At 36.1% G+C, this 18,446-nt stretch overlaps 2 protein-coding genes across 2 annotated transcripts; both read right to left on the bottom strand.

Moving 5' to 3' along the window:
- Positions 1 to 20: 20 nt before the first annotated feature.
- Positions 21 to 16,226, bottom strand: LOC124441535 (SWI/SNF-related matrix-associated actin-dependent regulator of chromatin subfamily A containing DEAD/H box 1-like). The gene is made up of 20 exons (XM_046992013.1): positions 15,927 to 16,226; positions 15,408 to 15,446; positions 14,445 to 14,567; positions 14,162 to 14,244; positions 13,741 to 13,831; positions 13,560 to 13,656; positions 12,671 to 12,730; positions 12,384 to 12,459; positions 11,790 to 11,925; positions 11,265 to 11,405; positions 10,269 to 10,364; positions 9,464 to 9,596; positions 9,039 to 9,154; positions 8,870 to 8,965; positions 2,703 to 2,795; positions 2,255 to 2,373; positions 1,966 to 2,033; positions 1,580 to 1,694; positions 826 to 923; positions 21 to 470 (listed from the first exon to the last, which is right to left on the bottom strand). Exons 1-20 carry the CDS (start codon positions 16,224 to 16,226, stop codon positions 379 to 381), a joined length of 2,172 nt encoding a protein of 723 aa, XP_046847969.1. The 3' UTR covers positions 21 to 378.
- Positions 16,227 to 16,322: 96 nt separating this feature from the next.
- Positions 16,323 to 17,448, bottom strand: LOC124441536. Its single transcript, XM_046992014.1, has 2 exons — positions 16,980 to 17,448; positions 16,323 to 16,465 (listed from the first exon to the last, which is right to left on the bottom strand). Exons 1-2 carry the CDS (start codon positions 17,386 to 17,388, stop codon positions 16,323 to 16,325), a joined length of 552 nt encoding a protein of 183 aa, XP_046847970.1. The 5' UTR covers positions 17,389 to 17,448.
- Positions 17,449 to 18,446: the final 998 nt, after the last annotated feature.

An 18,446-nucleotide genomic window follows, 5' to 3' on the forward strand; every position in this document is an offset into this window, starting at 1 on the left:
TTCAGAAAAAATACTATGTGGAACGTGTATATAATCATGAGATTTTCATTTGCTGGTCAAAATGAAAAATATTACTGGATAACGATCGGTGACATTTAGAGGCCTGGGTCATAATAACAAAATCTAATGTCCATATACCTCTAAGTAAAGTAATAACACGTGTGAATATACTTCTATGATCACCATCACGTGTTAAAATACACAAACCGTGATAAATATCGCGTGTTTTCATACTTATATCCATAATAGCAATCGTATGTTTTTCACATTCATTGCTTTCATTGAGAAAATTCAATCCTCAAAAATTATTAAGTTTTTCTTTGAAAATGTCAAGTTTTTACATTATTATATATTTAATTATTGAAATTTTACGTAATTTCATTCATACATATTCTTTTTCTCAGTTTTCGTCGATCCGAACAGCGAAGTAAGAAAACCCTCAATACTCTTTTGATCACTGCTCTGATTTCCTGAAAAAGTCAAACAAAATACATGACGGGCTATTACACAGCCTGATATATAACCTAAACAACATGGATACATATAGGATGTGTCAAAGAAAAAGACCTCTTGATGTTAATTTATAGTGAAATTTCAATCCCTTGTCCCAATGCTATTCTCATTGGTGCATTACAGTAGAGGTTTTGTTGTTAGATGTTCTGTTTTTGTGCCAGTGACAAAGTAAAATAATTTATGTCATGCACTTTGCTGCCAATATTTAATGAACCCGTGGGTTTGAGCATCGTGAAGGGCATTATACGTTAATTTGTACGCTTTGTTGATAAATGTGCCACTATTGAAGCCATCCATCTTTAACAGTTTTACCTGAAACATCTTCGTGTAGACGTATTTTCTCATTGGCACATTTCAAAATCGTATTTTCGATGGTATCTGTCGAAATCAGTCTATAAACGTTCACCTCTCTGCAGACAAGGGAAAACGTATGAAAGATACAAAAAAAATTAAAAAGTAAACTTTACATACTAATAGGTTTTGAATGGTGGATTTTCTTAAACGGTTCAGTTTTATACTTTCAGTTTCCCGTATGGTACAGTTCCTAGGACGGTCATTTTTTACCAAAACGTTCACTTCCCCGTACGGTCAATGTTTACCAAATGGTTCAGTTTTCCGTACGGTCAATGTTTACCATATGGTTCAGTTTCCCGTACCGTCAATGTTTACCGTACGGTTCTATTTTAGTACAGTCAATGTTTCCCTCCATTCACGGTCTTCACTACAATATACACCTCCCTTTGAATAGAATCAAACCCAATGATTTAGAATCCAATCTTCTAGATGTCTAACTGCCGTTTCAAGGTGGCGAAAAGTAAAACTCAAAATGAAAAATAAGTCAAAACAAAGTTTAAAAAACCCATCCTATCAAACATTTTAAGAATCAAACCTAGACAATCAACTTTGCATCTCTAAATCAACTCAACAAAAGCAGATATTGGTCGTGAATATCGTCAATTTTGCCTCCTTTCAAGATGGCGGCTCGCCTCACTCAATACTATGCAATTTTGGTGGAGTCAGATATCTAGTAGACTGGGTTCTAAGTCATTGAATCTAACCATTTTACCTTGTCTGTCCCAAACGATGACATCTAGCTTCCGCTTGTTTGTCATTATGAGGATTAAAGTCGGAATCAAAGAGGATAACGACGTTCGCCGAAGTTAAATTAATACCCAGGCCACCTACGGTCGAGAAAATATATTGTTTACACCGTTTAAACGAAAAGTCAACAAAGTTTGAAAACTGTAGCAAGTAAAGCTTCATAAGAGTTAAACTTTATTTCATATGATTGTAGACTTTGATTTTTCAGGTTGGCGCTCATGCTGACGTTTTGACAGACGAGGCGATTCATCACGGGTTAAACTATTTCAATTATGGTACAACGGAAGGACGCCTCTCCACTAAAGAATAAATGCGCTAAATATTTCAAAAGTTACCAACAAAATCTCTCACCTGCTTTAGTTGACAGCAAAAATATAAATATATTGTTATCGGCGTTGAATTTATCGATAAGAGTTTGCCTATAAAGTAAGAGAGAAAAGATGATACTTAACGAATATTACGGTTTCATAAAAAACAACAAATAACACCAAGATAAAAGAATATGTAAAACAAATAACTAAAAAGGCTCGCATATAAAGTAAGGAAGAAGATGCGTTTGCTAAATTTCTCCAATGACAAACAAAGATTTCGTGAGAAGGGAATCCTATATGTCGTGTAAAGGAGGCCTAAATAATTTCACCTTTCTTCCACAGATACAGATCCATCAAATCTCAAGTATTTGAAACCCTTGATTCGCAAATAAACTTCAAGAATATCCATCGTCAAGGTGAACTGATTGAACAGAAGAACGCGATCTCCCTACACAGATATAATGTGACAATAAAACATCGGCTATTGTGATCATTCACAGTGCATTTGGGCGATATGTCAACCATGTTATATTTTACTCCTGCATGTTGGACATCCGAAGACTTTATTCGCCAAGAGGAGCTCACAGGCTGAATAGTAAAACGTTAATATCAATAACAAACAAATTACAACCTTCTACACACAAATTACATATTTCCAAATAAACATATGATGTGTGTATCTCAATCATCTTCTCTCAGCATATGATGAAAGTTAAGTAGATCGCGTCATCGCTTTTTCCTGCACATTACCGCAAAGACAAGTTTCGCCTTTATTACCTTCTCTTTAAAATCCGGTAGAATCTTGTCAATGTAGCGTAATTTCCCACTTTCCATCAGGAAGTCTTCGTACAGGTGATAATCTTTAACGCTCTATAACAGTACAAACACATCATGGTGTTCATTAATGATTTTGCTATTTGATGAAACTTCATAAAAAATTAAAATCCGTTGTTAAAAAATTAAAGTCCGATATTTCATAAAAATTTCATAAAAAATTAAAGTCCGTAATATTCTTTATTTTTCTCGATACATCTCTGACTCTGTCAGTCAGACTACTAACTAGGTACACGACTACGGGTTTCTTTTACAAATACAAATTAGCATAAATGTATATTAATCATGTTTTATATCAATATGTTACAACCCCTGTTTTAAAACTAGTATCCTTGTATTTTTCTGTCTGATTTATCTATCAATTTCATTCTAGTTTAAATAAACGATTAACTAACTATTCCCTATGTAATGTAACTAATGATCTGATTTTATAAATGTCTATATTAAAGGTTAAACATGGTCTTTTCATCGTATTGGCTTACTTACGATACATCCTGATATTGTCTTCATTGGTGATAAAGTGGTTCCAGTAGAACATGTCGATTGCTTGTCTTTTACTCTTGTTTCTTTAAGTTGTGTTTGTTCTTTTGTGTCTGCTTCATTTTTCTTTGATTGCGAACGAAGGGGAGACTGCAAATTTTGATCGTTAGTTTTCCTCAGATGTCTTCTATTTCGTTGATATTCTGCACCCTCAGATGTTTTCACATTATAACTTCTTGGGGTGTCCGCTTTGCTTATGATAACGGCTGGTTTCCATTTCCTTTCTCTTTCAACATAAATATTTTCAACTTCAATCAAGTTTTCGACAAATTTCGACGATCTGTCGTAGTATGTTTTTGCTTCATTTCAAATTTTATTTGAAAGATTTCAGGATTCACTGTTTTTAAAATAAGTTGTTTTGTCGAGGATGGCATATTTGATCGAGTCTTCTTTCCATGCTTAATTGTGCTGGTGATCCAATGTCATCAATTGGTGTATTTCTTTGCTCTAATATGGCTAAATTTAAATCTCGATTATCTTTTCGAGCTTTCGTTAGAGTGGACTTTGCCGTTTGTACCTTTTTCTCTGCTACACCGTTGGATTGTGGATACCCTGGGCTGGACGTTATGTGCTCGAACCCCCACGTTTTGGCAAATTCAGCAAACTCTTTTGAGGAGTATTGTGGACCATTGTCGGATTTAACGATTTCTGGAATTCCATGTCGTGCAAAGAGTGTTTTCATTTTATCTATTATTGCAGGACTCTTTGTGTTGGTAGTTTTAAATATCTCCAAAAATCTACTGTAATAGTCCACAACCAGAAGGTAATCATCATTATTTCAATAGAACATGTCTGTTGCCACAATCTGCCATGGGTATTTAGGTATTGTATGTGGTAACATAGGTTCTTTTTTATTGCTGCATCTAAATTCAGCACAAAGTGAGCAATTTTCAATAACTGTCTGAATATCCTTATTTAAACCTGGCCAGTATACCAGCTCACCTGCACGCTGTTTACGTCTTTCAATGCCCATGTGGCTTTGATGGTTTTTATTTAAAACACTTTCTCGCAGTGAGGGTGGAATGAAGGTCATTTCTCCTTTGAAAAGCACAGCTTCAATTACTGTCAGTTCTTCTCTGTAGCTCCATAATGGTTTTAAGAAGCTTGAAAGATTTTTCTTATCATTCGGCCAACCTTCAGTAATCACTCTCACTAGCTCTTTCATCATTTCATCCTTCTTAGTTTCTTCTGTAATTTCTCTTAGTTTGCCGTCAGACAATGGTAGCATTGAGATCATAGCAATCGCTTGATAATGCAAATCAAGTGTACCTTCCTCTGATTTGTAATTTGACAAATGGGCTCTGGACAACGTATCTGCTATGTATAATTCAGTTCCCGGTTTATATTTTACCTCAATATCAAACCGCTGTAAATTCAGGATCATTTTTTGCAAGCGAAGTGGTGATTTATCCAACGATTTCTAGCTGATGGTTTCCAGTGGCTGATGATCCCATTCTACTATAACATGCCTGCCATAAATGTACTGATAGAAACGATTACACTCAAACACGACCGCTAGCAATTCTTTTTCTATCTGTTCATATCCGGTTTCTGCTTGTGTCTAAGATCTTGAAGCGTATGCTACTGGTCTATTCGATTGAATAAGTACTGCTCCTAGTCCCGATTTCGGGGCGTCTACTTGAACATAAACTGATTTCATATGCCAAGATGCCAGGCTGTGGACTTGAGAGTAAGATCTTTATCTCTTCAAAAGCATGAGAATGTCTCACGGTCCAGTGAGACGCTATGTCTTTTTTAAGTAACTGTCGTAAAGGTGAAGTGATTGCCGATAAATTTGGTACGAATTTTCCAACATAATTGACCATACCAAGAAGCCTTTGAATTCCCTTCTTGTCTTCGGGTTGTAGCATGTTCACGATTGCTTCTATTTTCTGTAGATCTGGTTTGACACCTTTGTGTGTGAGCTGATGTCCAATATACACCACACTTTTTTTCTAAAGTGACTTTTTTCTAGCTTAAACTTTGGATTGCACTCTCTAGTTCGACCCAGCGTTGCCTTGAGACGCTCATCGTGTTCTTTATGTGTTTCCTCCCAAACAAGAATGTCAACGACGTCTGTTTCGACGCCAGCTACATCTTTAAAGATTTCATGTATTCTTTTGTGAAACACTTCTTGAGTACTTCGGATTCCAAACGGCATTCGGGTAATCTAAAACGCCCAAACGGTGTATTGAAAGTCGTGATCTTGGAGCTTTCTTCGTCCAGAGGTATTCGCCAATAGCCCGATTGCATCTAACGTGGAGAAGAAACATGCACCTGGCATTCGAGCAGTGATTTCTTCGATAGTCGGAAGCTGATAATGTTCTCTTTTCAAAGCTTTATTAGGATCTTTAGGATCAATACAGATGCGTAAACTTCCATCTTTATTCTTGACAGCAACCATCGAATTGACACAATCCGACGGCTCATCGACTTTTACCAAATCCTTGCTTCACCATATCTTCGATGGTTTTGGCTAGATGCTCTCGCAGAGGATGTGGAACTTTTCGTGGCGGATGTATGACCGGCTGTGCATCAGGGTCCACTTCCACGTGATATAGTTTTGAGAGGCAGCCAAGACCTGTAAATACATCTTCACATTTGGTTCGAATTTGTTCTGAATATTCATCTGTAGAAGCATGTTGTGTTGACTTTGACGCGCTCTCATCGGATACTTGTGATTTCAGTCCTTGAGTAAACTTGACGAGGTTTAATTTTTGCGGGCTGCTATACTGAGTATAGGCTCAAAATCAAGTTTCAGTGGGTAATAACATTAAAAACAACATGACTTAGTGCTACGTTCACCTCTGAACAACTTTTACTTATTCTATCATTAATTTGATTTTAGCATTTTCTATGAATGACAGGAAAATTGTTAAACATAATCTAATTAATACATGTTGTTTTTGTTGTACCCAATTTATTGAATATCATTGTATATTATGTAGTTTTCCTTGGATATGTGGTGGATATGGTGTACGATGGGAACCCTATCTATCTTTGTATGTGACTGTGGCAGCTGAAAGACAGAATGATGAAGATGCATAAAGAAAAGAAATTGATGAAACTCTTGGATGGAAAACTTCTCCTTACTTTGAATTTGAACCAGAACCAAAAGGAAAATCGCAGTTTCGATGGTTATCAGACCTTAAAGTAGTAAAAAGAGAAAACGGTCCTAATCCAATGAGTGAAGAGATTCATGAAACAAGAGGAAAAGGTACAGTCACAATGTTTTGTAGAAAAGAAAGCAAACATTACGCCTTGACTTGCTTCCACACTAGCTGTATCACTGAACGACGAGCAGTTAATTACGAATTTAATTTTCCGAGGACTGGGAGGAAATAAAGCAAATATACGAGACAATTTCTACAACAGAAAGAACAGACAAGAACGAATATTATTATCATTCTTTAATGGATGAAGAAATAAGACTTGGAGCTCGTTTTCATCAAGAGAAAACGGTCCTAATCCAATGAGTGATCCATGAAACAAGGGCAAAAGATTCTGTCACAATATTTTGTAACAAAGACAAGAAACACTACGCTTTGACTGCAGGAGTGTAAAACAGTAGAAAGTCAACCCTTGTCTTCGATGATTGAGGAAATCTCTTAATTGCTCCTACATATAGCTTTCCTATGATCGATGCTCAGGCGTAATTTCAAGACATGGGTTCAAAGCATGTCACAGGTGCCCAAGTCACTCTAGTGCTTGATTTATAAAATAGGCTCCCTCTCTACTGGCTTGTCAAGATCCTATAAATTATTACTTAAATAATTGTAATTATTATGTAATAATTATTGCATAAATATATGAAATGTTTGGTTGCATCTTAGCTGAAGAAAATTTGCTTTTTAACTGAAGGAAAATAAAGTGTATGTCATAAATACAATAATGGCCACTGAACTGAGCTTGTATTGTATTGAGGAAAAGAAAACCATCGCTTCCTTCTTCTTGATTAGATCCATTGTTAGATCCCTTTGTCTCAATTGAGTTTAATTTTCCACTTGAGCGACACATATTAGCGTAATGATTGAATTTCTTGCATTTATTACATTGCAGACCAAACGCTGGACATTTTTGTTTGGGATGTTTGTTTCCACAATGCATGCATTTCTTTTCTATGCTATTTTCATCACGATTTTCCTTTTGCCTTATCAACGTGCTGTCTTTTAGAGAAGTTTACTCGTCGAGGATGATGAGGACTGTGGATAGAATCGATTTCTTTGTCGTTATCAAACAGTTTTAATTGTTGTAATGATAATTCGTCCGCTTGACAGATTTCAATCGCTCGAGTCAGGTTTTCGAAGAAGTCGTTCTCTGACTCTTTGAGATCATACCACTGACAATTCTGCTGCAAATTAGGTCCTCCTTGATCTCACCCCACTCGCAACTTGCTGCCAAGGTCTTAAGTTCAGTTACATATTGGTCGATGGTTTCCGACTTTTTCTGATTTCTTGTCAAGAATCTATGTCTCTCCACGATTAAATTTTTCCGTGGTTTACAATATTGTTCGAATTTCTGAAATAGTGTTGGTACTGTCACTATTTCTAGGCCATCTTTATCTAATTCGAATTCAAAGGTATCTCTGATGTCTTGTCCTTGTCGACCGATCATGCACATGAAGATAGTGACTTTTTATTCTTCGCTTTTATTCTTACATGTCGCGGTTAAGTAATACTGTATACTCCGCCTCCATTTCGACAAAACTTCTGATAGATTTGCCGTTTCAAAATTGAGTTCGCCTGGTCCTTTCATATCGTTCATTATTGCGATCCTACTCCTGACACCATGTAATATTCTTTATTTTTCTCGATACGTCTCTGACTCTGTCAGTCAGACTACTACCTATGTACACGACTACTGGTTTCTTTTATAGATAAGAATTAGCATAAATGTATATTAATCATGTTTTATATCAATATATTACATGATAAAGAATTTAAAGTCCCGACTTTATACAGATAATGTCAATGCACGAAGCACTGCCATAGGTTATTTTTTGTAATACGTGGCGACCCCCGTTACAGATGAACCTAAAACTGACAGAGACGTCCGAATAGGTCGACAAGAAATAAAAACAAAATAAATAGCTGTAGTGTGCTAGTTTGATTCGAAACTCAAAGTTCAACTTCACGGCAAAGCGTTCAAAAGACCGAAAGCTGAATTACAAGGACCTGCATAATGTTTTATACAATACATCAAACTATAAGTTCAAGGAATGCTACACTTTTTCATTATTATGTGATGTCAAACTTCTTTAATGGTGACCAGGCATTTAAAATTCAAAATACATGTCTTCTTTTCTCAATTTAGTAGAAGCTATTCCGAACTAGGGCTCTCCATGATACGTTCATATTTTAAACGTCAATATCCAGTTTAGGGGTTGATGTCATTGTTCCTTGTCTTCGTTATAAATAGAAGACTAGAAGTAGATATTTGGTTTTCATCAAAGCAGACGTGACCCCTGAGGAGAAGTCTGCCGCAGTGCATCGTGTCGTTCAATGTTATCGCCATCTTTATTTTGGTTTAACAATGGTTAATCAGGTTAAATATGGTAGGTTTTGACTTACCCGTTCTGTGCGACAAAATCTGCTGATTTCGAAATCTGACATAACTTGTAGATCTTCGAAAACAAATTTCACTTCAGAATCGCGATGACATGGATCCTGTGGGAAAGATCTATCGAAATGAGACAAATGAACAAAACGAACAATCAACAGGACACTTGTTAAAGGCTACCTTGCAATATTTTACTGCCATTTTATGCAGAATCTCATCATTGTAATGGGACCTAAGGAGAAGGGAGTGATTTGCAGCTTTTCGTAACTCAGTAAGACAACCCAAACCGCTACTGCCTGCAATAGTAGAAAATAATAGTATAATTTTAGGGCAAGATTAGGGTACATCAAAGTACACAATGTTATGAATGGCCTCCTGAGCGTACCACTAATTGTGCATGATGGTACCTTGAGTACAACTTAGTACACTACGGTATGAAAAAGTACACGCGAGTACACAAAGATATTCAAGATATCATAGGTACCTGGTCAAATAAAAACATGACTATAGTGGATTATGAAGACAACTATGACTGATGTGAACCGTAGTATAATCCAATCTAGAAATTTGCATTTCATGAAATGAATCACATACATATACGTTACCTGAAAATGCCTCTCCCGACTCCAGATTCTTACGAAGTTCAGTGTATGCGTTGTCATACACAGTTCTTTGTCGTGGAGTGAGCTCACATTCGATAACATGGTCATGTTTCGGGGGAAGGGAGTTACCTAGCACCTGAGAAATAGAAAACAGTGGTCATGTTATGGTAGGAAGAGAGTCACAAAGAACCTGAGAAATAGAAAACAGTGGTCATGCTATGGTAGGAAGAGAGTCACAAAGAGCATGAAGAACAGAAAACAGTGGTCATGTTATGGTAGAAAGAGAGTCACAAAGAGCCTGAAGAACAGAAAACAGTGGTCATGTTTTGGTAGGAAGTGAGTCACAAAGAAACTGAGAAATCGAAAACAGTGGTCATGTTATGGTAGGAAGTGAGTCACAAAGAACCTGAAGAACAGAAAACAGTGGTCATGTTTTGGTAGGAAGAGAGTCACAAAGAACCTGAGAAATAGAAAACAGTGGTCATGTTTTGGGAGGAAGAGAGTCACAAAGAACCTGAGAAATAGAAAACAGTGGTCATGTTTTGGGAGGAAGAGAGTCACAAAGAACCAGAAGAACAGAAAACAGTGGTCATGTTTTGGGAGGTAGAGAGTCACAAAGAACCTGAGAAATAGAAAACAGTGGTCATGTTTTGGGAGGAAGAGAGTCACAAAGAACCTGAAGAACAAAAAAACAGTAGTCATGTTATGGTAGGTAGAGAGTCATAAAGTACCTGAAGAATCGAAAAGACGGAGACACTTTTACAAAGACTGAAAGAATATAACATAATATAAATAGAAATCAACTTACATCATTTTTCAATCGTCTTAAAACAAATGGTGCCATTATACGCTTCACTTGATCAACTGTTTCCTGTTCATACGGAGAATCCTCGATGTTTTTTTTCTTCACATTAAAATACACGAAAATAAAATTTCACGATTAAAGTTTTTGTAGCTTCTTGTCAAGTTCCCTCATATCATTTGCACGATAAATATAAATAACACCATAAATTTTAAGTGACATTATGTACAGAGAATTCGTCGGGGTGACAAATAAAGCGCAATTGCCATGGTGAATGGCCGAAAAATTTCTAGAGTTTAGAACTCTTGGGTTTCTCTTAATTTTCAGAACTTTTGAGAACTCTATAATTTTGCCTTCCACGATGGCAATTGCGCTTTTTAAAATGCCATTGATGTTGGGTGTAGTGACGTGTAATGTTGATGTGATTGACAAGTAATATGCACTTTTTATGTCATGACGATAAAAGCTTAAAATTTGATGTAATAATGTATTATTAAGTTCTATGTACTCTTGATCTCTTATTCAATTCTACTAAAGTTTATTCTTGATATGACAGGGTTAACTAAATAGGGGTGGTACATGTTTGTGGATGAAGATCGTCCAGTTTGGTAGAGTCCTGAGAAGAACTGTTGGTGTTGATGTTGACTGACGTTTCGACAACCTTAGCGGTAGTCATCTTCAGAGTCAAATGAGGAGTAAACGTCAGGTTAGCCGTATTTGTTATCTGGTTCTTACTCTTTACTCCTTCAATACGGCTAACCTGACGTTTACTCCTCATTTGATTCTGAAGATGACTACCGCTAAGGTTGTCATCTTAGCGGTAGTCATCTTCAGATTCAAAATGGCTACCGCTAAGGTTGTCGAAACGTCAGTCAACATCAACACCAACAGTTCTTCTCAGGACTGTACCAACCTGGATGATCTACATCTACAAACATGTAACGATACTCCCGTGTTCAAACCGTTCACTTTAAATAGGGGTGTACTTCAACATTTATTTACCTTGTGATTTTCACCAAACAACAAAATAATTCCATCCATGCTCTGCGCAAATACATCAGGCATGCTGAAATACAGCAATGACATCAATTCAAGAAGATTGTTCTGTATCGGAGTACCGGTCAACAACAGCATCCTACGTGGCTATAAATGTGTGAAAAGAAAAAAAATTTGATGAGAACATCATTATCTTACTGTTAACCGCTCCATTCCTCCAGTTTATCATTGCGCAACTACAGAATAAATATTTAAGTCTGCTTAAGTCAGTGCAAACACGAAAAACATCTTTTATTCCTTTTATAAAACAACAATAATGCAAAACAGATAAATTGAAAACAAACGTTTCGATTTTTTCTCTGAAACGATTGATTTGCAAATTCTGTTTGATGATCAAATTGATTGAGCTCATAACGGTTTACACAGGCTAATGGAAGCGCAGCTATAGACCAATCAACGCACGTGTTTTAATGTTTTGTTTAATAATTTGCAATGATTTCATCATTAAAATCTTCCCAAAGTATCATGTACCTTGATCCGCATGAGTTGTTGATAACGTTGAGATTTCATGTTTTTCAGCATGTGTGCTTCATCAAAAACAGCGTAATGAAATTTCAATTTCCTTAGAAAATTTGAGTCAAATGATGAACTTACTCCCATGTTGTAACTGAATAAAAAAGAGAAAAAAAAGAGAAAGCATTACAATCGATAATTCAACATAGCAATCGCAATTATACACTTTAACAACCCGCCCTCTTTACGTGACTAACGTTGCCAGTCTAACTGTGTGCTTTGGAAACGGTATATGTTCACTAACGTTGTCAGTTGATAATATACTTCAACAACCCCATGTATACTAACGATGTCAGTCAATAATATACTCCAACAACCCCATGGGTAATAACGTTGTCGGTCAATAATATACTCCAACAACCCCCTGTGTACTAACGATATCAATTAATAATATACTCCAACAACCCCATGTGTACTAACGATGTCAATTAATAATATACTCCAACAACCCCATGTGTACTAACGATGTCAATGAATAATATACTCCAACAACCCCATGTGTACTAACGTCGTCAGTCAATAATATACTGCAACAACCCCCTGTGTACTAACGTTGTAAGCAGTATCTGAAATTTGCGTTCGGAATACAGCACTTCGTCTCTAAATGCTCTTCTCTCGGCCTGCGACCCTGTAGAGAAAAAATGATGTGGAAATTAGAAGAAGTCTAACAGGCGGGTTGAAATCAGGCAAAATATCAACCCATGTGCGAAAGTTCGTTTTCTTTCACCCATTGAAGTAAAGTATGATATTTTACTCGTGTGTTCAGCTTCATTGCTGACCTCGTGTAAAGCTTCTTCTCGTCTTCAGTCGTTAATACCGTTATACAAATCAAATCTTACCGTAATAAAGTAAACACGTGATTGAAGGACACCAACGCTCCAGTTCTCTTTTCCAATTATCTGCGATCAGTTCAGGAAGAAAAAATGACGTTTTAGAAGTGCGTAATACCCACCAATATTTTTGTCGATTTTATGTTTCACCGTAAGCCATTACAACAAATAAAAATAGATCCAGGGGAGGGAGAGTCAAACTTTGACAGGAAGCCCTTTACTTCCGGGCTGTAAATTCTACACACTTCAACCTTATTTGTCACAAATGTGTGGAAAATGGAACTTTTGGTAATACAACAAAAAGACCGCTGTATGTGTAAATGATCCTAGCTAAGGGCCTGTTTATATGGAGCAGAGTTACCTGGCTAAGCGAGTTACTCGCTCAACGGGTTTGAAAAAGTTATCTGTTTATATGGCACCGGGTAACTCGGCTAGTACTTCCGTTCAATTTTCTTAAATGAAGTTTGGCTATGCTAACTTCGAGTAAAGGCGCGAGATTTTAAAAAGCCTCACAGTTTCGCAGCAAAAATGGAAAGGGTGAATATAAAATTGAAAATTATGATATGTGTATGTTTTTGTATAATAATGCTGCAAGTACAAGGCTTAGTACGCATGCGTACCAACAGAGGCAACTTTTTCGCCTCGCCGAGTTACCCGGCAAATGCGTTTATATGGAAAAATTCATCCCGCCTAGCCGTGTAACTCGCTTACACAAACCGAGTTACCCGGCAAGGCGAGTTACTCGGATGTGTCATATAAACGATTCACCGGGAAATGCATTCATTTTATATAAGGGCCGAGTTACTCGCCTAGCCGGGTAACTCGGCTCCATATAAACAGGCCCTAAGTCTTGTGGTTATTTAGGCACAACATATCAACTTTTTATCTTATAACTCACCAAGTGTTGAAGATGGTACTACAATAAGATGAGGTCCTTCGTTCTGCTCGATTAGATACGCTAGAAAGACAATTGCCTGTATAGTTTTACCCAATCCCTATAAGAGAAGACCATTGATAAGAAAAGACAATGGATGACAAAACGTGGAAGCAGAGTGAAAAATACAGAGGAGAACAAATACCATTTCATCAGCTAAAATTCCATTAACATCTCGTTTGTGTAACGCAATAAGCCAGTTCAGACCGGTTAGTTGATAAGACTTGAGTTTAAACCTAGTAAATTGAAAAAATAGAGGTTTCATTAACCATTAATTTGCACAAATCCGTTTTACAATTGACGCGGAAGGTCTTTCCTGAGAATAAAGTGTCTCTATGACGTACTAAGGAGTGAGAGGACTCAATATATTATGATTGCTTAAGTGTAAGAAAAACAAGATTAAGGCGTTTCACAAATTACTAATTGCATTAAGTTTGATCAGCTTAATATTCTCACATAATTTCCGCAAAAGCAAGCGAGTATGTACTGAATTAATTGTTATTAAGATATAAAAGAAACTACAACTGTGTTTTGAAATATCATGTCATAGTCTACATATAAATTACCCAGAAGCCACGAGACTTGGTTCAGAGACAGCGTATTTTTCTTTAACAACTAACATGGACGATGTCGAGTCACTCCCGTTATTCTGAAACATTACAATAAAGAAAATATAAAGAAAATGAGCGGGATGGAATGAGGGTTGGAACCTAATCAGCTACTTCGAAAAATAAAATAGAAACACTTGTCTACAAACTTGTGTTTTTTTTGCTGGTAAGCTTTAGCAGAAAAATTGCTTTGTAAAAAGCAAATATTTGAGAAAGAGAAATATAAGGTAGCGACATTAACCTCGTGATTACATCTTTTCATTTCAAAGAGACCTTCGATGCTTTTACTGATACATTCACTTTTCTTTATTAGTTCTTCCATCTTTTCTCGTTGTTTTAATACATTTAGACACTCCAAGGCAAGCTGAAGTTAAATAAAGAAACGCATAGTAGTATAGAGACGCATAGTAGTCCCTATACTACTCGCATACATTAAAATTAATCACCGGCCGTTGATTTCAACTTAAAGTACAACGAAGAAACACGCTCCGGTTGCATGATGTGTGAATTTAACTTAATGTTTGAGATAAAGAAATGGGGGAGACATTTATAGAAACAAATGTTATAATCTAATTATGACTTATTTATATCAATATAACGGTATAACAACGAGGGTCGAGGGGGTCATTGAGGGACTTAGGAATCGAAACACCACAAGTCCCCACGACCCCCCTCTCCAATCAACAAGAGCTCACACTGCAATTTAAAGATTAATCTTTCTCACAAGTCCTCAATTTTCTCTTGAATGAATAATCCATATGTTTTTTTAACGCATTCTCTAATGTCAGACTGGGTTTTTCTGTGATATAGTTCAGACCTGTTTAAAGCATTTCACTTCCCAGCAAAAATTTCAAAAATAAAATCTTTACAGCAAAATTTTTCATTAATAACTATTGAAAACAAGTCTTCGCGCATTGCAGTTGGCGGTTGCCAGGCAGCAAATTCGTATATTCACTGCTTACTATACAGAATACAGAATACTATGCCCGTATTCTCTATTCTAAGTCTGTTTTGCAAAAATTTCCAGCGAGATACAAAAATATTTCCTGTGAATCGTTTTGTGAAAAAAATCGTGATTACACCGTTGGGAAAAAATTTCTGACGTAATGAAAGGTGACGTAATGAAAGGTGACGTAAAGAAAAATATGACGTAAAGAAAAAATGTAACGTCAATGGTTAAATGACTTTCCTTATAATCTCTTACCTCAATAGTCAGGTGCTTTGCCTGTGATATTTTATCCATCTGTAAAACAGTCGAATTTAGAGTATGTACAAGTCATGGATTCTCTAATTTTTCAAAGTACTGAACTACTCTTGATCTTGTGATTTGTTAAAAAGTTAAAGGGGTTTTTACTGAGTTAAAATTCTTCTTAGTTTGATCGGATGTAAAACAAGACAATTTTCCTGAGAAATGTTTACTATAAGAGCTTAACTTGCTAAGATATTAGCTCATTTGTAGACAATTTATTATTAACAGGTTTAATGCCTTTTATGCAAAGACTTGAACATTTGTTACATTGTGTTTGGTGGAAGTTTGTGCAAAGTCATTTCGCCACTGTGCAAAATATAAACATGTAGTCACTTAATTTGTTTTATTGTGATTGTCATACTGTGAATTAAAAATAAGTCAAGATAAAACAAATTTATCATCTCAGTGATGAAAGACAACATTTCTAATGCCTCTCCAATTATAAAAATCATCATCAGATAAAAAAACCCATACCAGATCATTCCATGAATCAAATGGACGTAAGTGACAAAGTTTCTTTGCTTTAACCAATGAACATCCTTTTACTCGACATAAATCGCTAATGTTAGCTGAGTTCAAAAATTTGATTATGGATTTTTGCTCAGAGTAGCTTGCTAATTCTTCTTCATCACTGCTATAATCATTTTCCATTCCATCATTCTCCAACTCCTCCACCCTGTCACCATTTTCCAATTCCTCCACCCTGTCACCATTTTCCAATTCCTCTGTCCTGTCACCATTCTCCAATTCCTCCACCCTGTCACCATTTTCCATTCCCTGTCACCATTTTCCACCCTCCACCCTGTCACCATTCTAATTCCTCCACCTGTCACCATTCTCCAATTCTCCGCCTGTCACCAACTTTCCCTGTCATTTCCACCCTGTCTCCATTCTCCAACCATTCTCTAATTCTTCTTTCATGTCACCATTGTCCAATAACGCAACTCTGTCCCAATCCTTTTTCTTGCCAGGATTACCACTTCGTACAACCACCAACAATGGTTCACCACATTCTGTAAAAATCAACAAAAAAATATTATTTATTGTTTTGTAAAAATGATATAAGCCATACACGAGTACAACATAAACCTTTCATTTAGCATACTCAAATACATATTTATTATATAACATTTGATATACAACTACAAACTCATTTACCCAATCTGAAAAGCTTAATTGTTCTTCTTAACAAGATATTCTATGCGAACTTCAAATTTATAATTCAAGTACACACAAGAAATAGATAAAATCACTTTATCATTAATCATGAAACTTAAAATTATTCAAAAACACAAACAAATAAAAAAAGCTTTGCCAATAAATAAATCACAAACCAATACTGGTATAACAATTCTCATTACTCATTTAGTTAGGTAGCCACAAATGCAAATGCTGCTATTATGCAATGGTATTAAGAAAATAAAATTTACAGTTAGTCCAAAACACATAAAACATAACAACAAATTATGCCCATACCAATAGCATTGTTTAGTCTAGACTTCATAAACAATGATTTAAAAGTTTTACCATTTTTTCCTCTGCTTTTCAATCTCCTATCCTCATCAAACATCTTTCTGAGTTTACCCATCTTCGAGCTCACCGTCCTAACACTATCACCATGGACATCTTTATCTTTACCACAGTTTCCCCCAAGAGGCAAATTTTTGTAATTTTTCTTGCTTTTCACGGAGCGCACGTTCAAATCATCGCTACTGTCACTATCCAACATGCATATTGTGGAATACTTATCATCTGTCTGTACATTTGTAGAATTATTGTCATTGCAAATTTTATCAATATCATGTACTTTATTATTTGTTTTATTTCCGTTGTTAAAATTTGAAATTCGTCCATTAGATTGAACATGGCGAAAGCCCAATGCTGGTAGACGCCTTTTGTAGTTGAAGTTAGACACACAGTCGATTTTCCGTTTCATATTTTTATTTTGCCGACAAACTAACAAATCATCAATTCAGAAAATGTTTATGCCACATTCCACTTGAGTTTACCGCCAAAATTTATTCCATACACCACAAGGCGCCAATAGTTGCCATTGGTTAATCTTCGCCATGTGCTGATGTGCTTCAAATTTGGACTGCTTCGCTAAGAAATTTTGAATTTGAAAGAAAAAAGCATATATAAAACGAGTTGAAATCTATAGGAGTGTAAAAAAGTGGAAATTCAACCCTTGTCTTCAATGATTGAGGAAATCTTTTAATTGCTCATACATATAGCTTTCCTATGATCGATGTTCAGGCGTAGTTTCAAGACATGGGTTTAAGGCACGTCACAGGTGCCCAAGTAACTCAAGTGCTTGATTTTATAAAACGAGCTCCCTCTCTACTGGCTTGTCCAAATCCTATGAATTATTTAAGAAAGTTATGTGAAATGTTTGGCTGCATCTTAGCTGAAGAAAATTTGGTTTTTAACTGAAGGCAAATAAAGTGTATGTCATAAACAAAATAATGGTCACTGAACTGTATACATATAACTGGATAATTCTTTTTGTTTACTACACATCCATATTTATTGTCAAGTGAAAAGTCGAATTTCTGTCAAAAAATGGCAATTGTGATGTTGTTAGCTGGCGGAGTGGGTATAATTCAATTTTCATTTATTATCAGCACAATCCAGAAAGCTTTTCCAGGTCTAGCAAGGCACAAAGCATTTCGACAAACCATCCGATTCATTCTTGTCAGTCCCATTATCCTAATGGTCCTATCAGCTATTGGGCTATTTTTCCTAATATTTCTGCCAGTTAAAGTTGACAAACCGTACGCATCTAGAGAAGGGATTATTTTAATCGCTTCAGCTTGCTACCTCTGGTTAAATGTCGCGTTCAATTATTTCGCGGCGATGCTTAAGTCTCCTGGATATCCGTTAACGGCGTCCGAAATGGAAGAAAACGGTTTCAAAATGGACGAAGGAAGCGTCCTTTGTTGTAAATGCGATCGAATGAAATCAATTGATACCCATCACTGCAGCACGTGTGGA

This window comes from Xenia sp. Carnegie-2017, unplaced genomic scaffold, assembly GCF_021976095.1.
Source record: "Xenia sp. Carnegie-2017 unplaced genomic scaffold, XeniaSp_v1 HiC_scaffold_20, whole genome shotgun sequence".
In the NCBI taxonomy this organism is placed as follows: Eukaryota; Metazoa; Cnidaria; class Anthozoa; order Malacalcyonacea; family Xeniidae; genus Xenia; species Xenia sp. Carnegie-2017.

Bases quoted from the DNA above. Each gene is read 5' to 3' on its own strand.
- LOC124441535 (XM_046992013.1), bottom strand. From the start codon at position 16,226: ATGGAAAATGGTGACAGGGTGGAGGAATTGGAGAATGGTGACAGGACA. The intron at 2,374-2,702 runs GTAATAAAGGCG...ATATCTGTGTAG, and splicing joins TACCGGATTTTAAAGAGAAG to GGAGATCGCGTTCTTCTGTT. The intron at 471-825 runs GTAAAACTGTTA...TGACTTTTTCAG, and splicing joins TCTACACGAAGATGTTTCAG to GAAATCAGAGCAGTGATCAA.
- LOC124441536 (XM_046992014.1), bottom strand. From the start codon at position 17,388: ATGAAACGGAAAATCGACTGTGTGTCTAACTTCAACTACAAAAGGCGT. The intron at 16,466-16,979 runs GTAAAACTTTTA...TGATTTTTACAG, and splicing joins GAAAAGCAGAGGAAAAAATG to AATGTGGTGAACCATTGTTG.